Raw genomic sequence first — 6,943 nt, 5'->3', positions numbered from 1 at the left:
CTTTTGATATATAAGTAACCCTAAGATTTTACATGATCAACCTGTGTAAATGGTGTCTGTAGCATGTAATATGAACTACTATCACTTTCAGGGATGGTATCTCTTTTAATCCTAAGATGTTCAAATTTTTAAGAAAAATTCTATTTAAAAGTTTATTGTTCACTGTAAAAGGTAGTTAAGTCATTTTGCAGTTGGTTGGCGCATGAAGGGGTCACGAAGGGATCGTAATTGCATAAGAAAAAAATGAGTCATCTGCAATAAGCTTAACCTTACAATATTTAATGCAATCAGGCATGTCATTGACTATGATGAGGAAAAGCAAAGAATGTAACACGGCACGATTTCAAAGACTTTTGAAAAGTCTAGGACTGCAACATCCACAGAGATAACTTGATCAAAAAGATCAATTAAGTCAGTTATGGCATCCATGACGGGATCAAAAACCATGCTGGTAATCATTCAAAAGATGTCTAAGTATGAGAACGGTATGAGATATATGTTCAAGAACTTAGGAAACTATAAATGTTAGAAAACTAGACGAGCAATTAAAGAGGTCTTTGTACGACTTCCCTTTTTAAAAACTGGTATCACATCTGCTTATCGCCAGTTGTTTGGAACTGAGCCTTTATGCAAAGAGTACTGAAAAATATATGAGAGTGTTATGCATATGCATGGGACAAGGAACCTTAGAAGGGTAAGAGCGAGCATATCAGGACCTGCACCCTTTCTTGGATCTAATGATTCAAGTTGTTTCAGAACTCTCTTTCTGAATTTATAAGAATTGGGTCAATCTGAACAAACTTAGAAGATGTTGGTAATTCAATACCATTGTCTATTGAAAAAACAGCACAAAATGGCACTGCATAGGTTTCAGCTACTGAAAAGTTTTCATTGCTCAAGTAACCATCCAGCTTTCTAATGGCAGTTTCAGGAGCGTATAACGAATTGTTTTAGGGCTCTTCATTTGAGCGCAGCAGATTGTATTACAGGAAGCGTTGTATTTAGCACACTTTGTTGATACAGAGAGAAAACTAGCCTGTCTTGACAAACTGTTGTTTTTGTGGAGATGTCCCCCGGCGGGCGGAGCGAGCAAAACAACAGTTGTTTCGCTAGCTCCGCTCGCCGGGGGACAACTCCACAAAAAACAACAGTTTGTCAAGACAGGCTATGAGAAAACACACCAAGCTATGAATTGAGAGTTGTTCTTTCTTTCCATTATTGAAGAACGTGAGTCAAATTTCTCGACTCCGCAATTGCCACGAATGGTGAAATTAGGGACAAAACAGCGTAGCAAACTATGCCAATTCTCACAGAAATAGTTCACTGATGACGCACCTTGGTTCTCCCGATGTATGACATCAGTTATAACGACAAAGGAAGTCGTTACTGATAATGTTGAATGGCAAAATTGTAGCCCGTAAATATATTAAGCTGTTGGTGCCTCATTTAGAACAGGTACTGTGGCTTGTATAATTTATAACTGGTAGTTTGAACGTTACCCGCGATTGTTGCAATAGAAGATATTTAACGACTGATGATAAAGGTAAATCATAATAGAGCGACAAGGTATAATTTCTCAATCTTATTTGTCTACAACTAATTTGTGAAAGTAATATAAAGCTAGATATAAACAGATTGCTCTCGTGCTGTACCCAACCGAATGTTAATTTTCGATTGCGAAATGTACCAATTGCGTTTTAAATGAGGATTGTGATAGAACGATGTTCAACGATGGTGTAATAGCTATTTTATTACTAACCTTATGTCATTACATTATTCAGTTGTTTTCTGACTTGCATAAAAGCAACATATATAAGCCTAATAATAATAATTTACAAGTCTCTTTATATCGCGACAAAGTATTTGCGTTAATAAAAAAGACTGGCTCATACTATTAAGTATTTACCAAATACTTGTAAATTAAATATGAGTTACAGAAGCAGTCGAAAGGTAAGTTTTGAAACATATTTTTAGTTAATACTCTAGTTAAAAAAGTATCTGGGTACTGCCTGTGAATTCAAGATTGATTGTCTTATAGAGTACATCTTAATTACAATTGTATGACACATTGAAACTGTTAAGAAGAGGTGAAATCACGCTGCAAAATATTTTATTGACTCATTCAAACAATATTAACAAGCTAGAACAAAGTGAAAATTAAACACATGGTACATTAACTTTCCGCGAAGCAAATATGTAGATTGATTTGGTGTATCTGGTATGAATCTAGGTATGTATCTGGTATGTATCTAGTATGAAAGTATACCAACTGCAATATATTGGCTTGCATACTTTTTCTTATGCGAGCACAATGCCATTTTGCACAGCAATCATTTTGTCTGTGCAAAATGGCATAAACATCATTAATAGATAATTTTAGCAAATTAACTTTTGTCACAACTTTTGCAGGAAAATAAATTTTATATATACAAGAGGTGGTTTCACTTTTCGTATTATTATAACTGTTCATGGCTGTGTTTCTTTTTTGGAGCTATAAATTTTGAACATTTATGCTCAACCCATGAAACTAATGTTTAGCCAATTATTCATTATGGCAGCGCCAATCATTATTCAGTTTATTATATATTAATAGACTTTAACAAGATTATTGTTCTTGTTACATTTGGCATCCTACTAAGCTTTGGTAATGTGAGATACTTGGCAGCTAGATACTTTTCATAAAACATCGGAAGTATTTGGACCAAAAGTTAATGAGAATGTATGTGTCATCAACATATATGTTATCCCATCCAATGTTTTTTAGGTTGACCTACCCATGTAACATACTGTCAAAGAATTCATACGACGTAAAAGTCAAGCAAATATTTGTAGAAGCATTGCAGTTTTGTAAGGGAGAGTAAAGAGGCTAAAGGTGACAATTAAAAGGAACACCAAGTACATATCAATAATAAAATAAAACCAAAAAGAAAATTAGTTTATACTGGAACTAGTCTCAAGTAGGGCCAATCATACTAGGGCGGTTATCTCTACATCTGCACTTTACCTCCGCACTGACTACTTCTCGTATCGCCCAGCTTACACTTGCTTTTGCATGTCTCTAAAGTAGCAATAAAAACAGTTTTACTAGCTACTTCTACATCGATTGTATAGTGCGTTTGTATTGTTGCTATGTGTAACCTAATTTGCAGTATTTATTAAAAAATTACTTAAATGTTTAATTTGGCGAACCAATTATCAATATATTTTTATTGGCATACTTGGTCTGCTTTATGAAGTAGTTTCAGAACTAATTCAATTCTTATTTAAGCGTTTAGCTGTTTTATATTCCGCAGCTGCAACATACAACACTTGTATTTTATTTCTTAAGACATCTACCTCAGTTGTAAAGTGGGCTCTGAATTTGGCTTCGATCTTTTGATTCTCCTGTGACTTCAGCCTGTGTAATTGATAGTTGAGAACCAGCAAACTTTGCCTGTCTTTTTACAATTTGTGATCTAAATCTTATACGGAAGTCAGCTAGAAAATTTAGCTTGCACCAAAAAATGTTTTGAGAAACTGCAGAATCAAAGACAAGAGTTCATATTCCGTTGAGTAAACAGAAGCGCTCAGACTGGCACGCGAAGCAATCATGCTGTTTCTCCAACAAGGTCAATGTCATCATACTAAATAGTTGACTAATGATTAAACTTGCAGTTATTATTTAACTCTGGCTAAAGGTTCTTGAAACTACAATTTAAGCTGATCAAGCATCCCTCAAAGTTTTTTAATGGAATAGACTGAGCTAGAGTGGTGAATAGTAGCGTTCATCTAATGCTTTAATAGAAAGAACTTAAATTTAAACTAATACATTTTTATTTTACTCAAAGCAGAAGAACCTCAGCTATAAAGTGAGAGTCACTTTTTACAAAAACACTCTACCTTCAATTTGCTAGAACAGCAATAAACTACAAATATGTAACAGTGTAACAATATTAGAGCTGCTTTGGCTAATCGCAGCAGATAATCTTGTGATTGGACACAATTTTCTTTTGTCCTGTCTCAGTCGGTATATTCTTTTTCAGTTTATAGCTTTGCTAACGAATTTCTGGCCATTTAGTTGGAATTCATGTGATTTGATTTAAGCATAACAAATGTTTTACCTTTTTACACTTTCCCATTTTGCAATTTTCTTTTTCAGAAAGGACCAAAGTCTTTCTACATTCTAAAGATGAGGTTGTGTTTTAGTATTTTTCAAGTAGTCGTGTTTCATTTAGCTTAGCAGTTATTGATGAGTTACACATTGCTGAGTTACACAAGCATTGAAGTTTTACTTATAGCCTTCTCCTAAGAGTTCATCTAGAGATACGCTGTCTGAGACAAGAGTTAAAATGAAACATTTGTCTGTGCAAAATGTCATAAACATCATTAATAGATAACTTTAGCAAATTAATTTTTTTCACAACTTTGCAGGTAAATAAATTTTCTAAATACGAGAGGTGATTTCACTGGTCTTAAAATGAAGTTTTGGCTTTATTCCAATTAATTCAAGCATTATGTTGTGTGCAGCAGAAGGCCAGTTGTTATAATAGAAGCAATCTTGGGAAAGCTAGCTATACCATGCCTGGCTCACTTGCTCACTTTGACAAGAAAGGTAGAGGAGAGAAGAAGCTAATTTCTACTTCTGACAGCGCTGCTTTAGATAAAGTACTTCACGATCTGAAACCTGTAACTGTTGGACTACTACACGGTTATGTCGGTGTGTTAACATTGTATCTGTTACTTGTACTACATACTTCACTGTGTCTGCCTGCTGATTATCAGTGTAATATCATTTTAGGTCTACTTGAACTTATCAGATAGTACTTTATTTATTCTAGATTTTGTTACTGTAAACACACTGGTACACTGCTGAAAGGTCAAGGTTTATCCAATTCGTGAAATACTCATTCTTTAGCGATTTTATAGATAAGTTGCTGTGTTCTTTCTTTGATAGATGATGCATTTAAAAAAGAGCTAATCATGAGAGCAACACCTACTAACCTACAGATACCCGCCATCATGTCTTGTGTTACTTGTGGAATTGTTTTTAATGACAGGGAAGAGCAGGTTGGTTTGGAGTGCCTCTTTTTATTCATATCTTCTCTAATTAGTGAATAGTTAATTTGAGCAAACTGCTACATGTTGTCGAGATAGGCCTTCATTTTAACCTGCTATAGGTCAATCACCACTGTAAGAAAAAGCTCAGGTGATGCTAACTCCGTTACACTCACCTCAACTTGTAAACATAACATCGTTAAGTTACCAAGGCTACTCACAGACCATTTTTAAGTGTCCATCTATTAAACGTGTCTTGTTAAACACCTCTGCCATTTTCTATTGAAAACAACTAGTCATGCAGACATGTTGGTACAACCAAGTATGAACGCCACATGTTGCTTATGACCTCTGATGTCATTGCTTGTATATGTGGCCTATAGATGTTTGGCATTTTTAGATGAAAAACTCCGCATACATCAAGTCGCTTGCAGAGGTATATATACAGAAGTGTTTTGTTTATCAATATGTAATAGGTTTGGTAGGGGGTGGGGGTAGCATGTGTATTAGTTTGTTTCTGGGGATTGCGTAACTTTTCGTTTGGTTACAGTTTCGTCGGGTTTATGTAAATATCAAGCACTCATCGTTATCGTCTACACACATGTAAAATTTGTACTTGTGCTTTAGCTTGTAAGTTGGTTGCTTCTATGTACCTTCTGATCCGATGATAAGTTAATGACAGCTGTGACATTCTGTTTTATGAACACTATTTCAGAAAGAGCATTTCAAGACTGACTGGCACAGATTTAATCTAAAGCAGCGATTGAATGGAGCCAATCATGTGACAGAGATGGATTTTGCTGATCTTGCAGGTAATGTTATAGTGTCATAGATGTCTTATCCGATTCGTTTATGTATTTTCTGTTGTGTATCATATGTAAACTCAGCCCTTCACGTTTTCATATACAGTGAACCCTTGCCATGCAACATTAATTTGTTCCAGTGTTGGCATCGTAAGGCAAAAATGTTGTATTGGGTATCAATGATATACAGCCCCTAAGGATAGCTGACGGCTCTCATATGGGCGGGGTTTAATGATGGAGCTCCGTTGGGATGAACCCGAACACGGCACCCGAACAAACAAATATGCTGAATAAAGTCCCCTGTAAATTTACAAATATTATGAACTGTAGTGGTTATTTTACTTATCTGTTGAATTCATTTTGTTGTCAAATAAATATAGTATTCCAATATTGTCACCATTATGATCAGTCAGTTGCCATTCGCAAGCATTCGTGATATTAATAGTCACAATCGTAAAATAGCCTAAATTCGGTTTTGTATTTAGATTTTGAGTATAAAAACTACACTGCACAGCTTTGCCCGCTGTCCCATCTTATTGGCCAGGTAAAACAATGTGAGAACGATGAAAGACTTTGTCATTTTCTATTAGGGATGGCAACATATTAATCAAAAACTAGGAAAAAAAGGCCGTTGTTCGGGTAATTTCGGGTAAATTATATTCAACTTTAAGCATATATTACGACCTTTAACAATTTTAAAATTACTAAAAGTAGGTAATTTGAAATGTTTTATTTTGCACGGATCCATGATTTTGGTTTGGTATCACCCCTACATTGTAGAAATTCAAGGTTTGCTATTATGAACCGCGTGTCTACTGACTGAATGAGCTAATGAAACGATAACAGCGAGTCGTGTTTTCCAAAACCTAACAAGGCAACGCGACCGCCCCGCGAGAGTTGTGTTTGCTCTGAAACCCAGGCTAGCACAATCCTAACTGAGCTCCATCATTAAACCCCGCCCATATGATAGCCGTCGGCTATCCTTGGGGGGCTGTATATCATTGGTGGTATAGAAACCCATAGTAATTATCTAATGCAGACATCCCTGATAAAAACATCAAAATTTTATATACGTACTGTACATATTAAAAATTAGTAACCTAATG

General features: G+C 35.3%; 1 protein-coding gene across 4 annotated transcripts in view; it reads left to right on the top strand.

Moving 5' to 3' along the window:
* Window positions 1–1,323: 1,323 nt before the first annotated feature.
* LOC137400979 (tRNA endonuclease ANKZF1-like) overlaps window positions 1,324–6,943 on the top strand; it is a 28,248-nt gene continuing 22,628 nt past the window's right edge. For 2 of the 4 annotated variants that reach the window (XM_068087330.1, XM_068087320.1), the window contains exons 1-4: window positions 1,324–1,455; window positions 4,507–4,696; window positions 4,934–5,046; window positions 5,750–5,846. In XM_068087330.1, the coding sequence (XP_067943431.1) occupies window positions 1,393–1,455; window positions 4,507–4,696; window positions 4,934–5,046; window positions 5,750–5,846 (463 nt within the window). In that variant the 5' untranslated portion in view covers window positions 1,324–1,392. Of the gene's footprint in view, window positions 1,544–4,506; window positions 4,697–4,933; window positions 5,047–5,749; window positions 5,847–6,943 lie in introns of all 4 variants that reach the window. The other 2 variants (XM_068087325.1, XM_068087336.1) reach the window with 2 other exon arrangements.

This window comes from Watersipora subatra, chromosome 1 (assembly GCF_963576615.1).
Source record: "Watersipora subatra chromosome 1, tzWatSuba1.1, whole genome shotgun sequence".
Taxonomy (NCBI): domain Eukaryota; kingdom Metazoa; phylum Bryozoa; class Gymnolaemata; order Cheilostomatida; family Watersiporidae; genus Watersipora; species Watersipora subatra.
The sequence above is the reverse complement of the archived record's forward strand: the minus strand, read 5'-3'. Positions and strand labels throughout refer to the sequence as shown.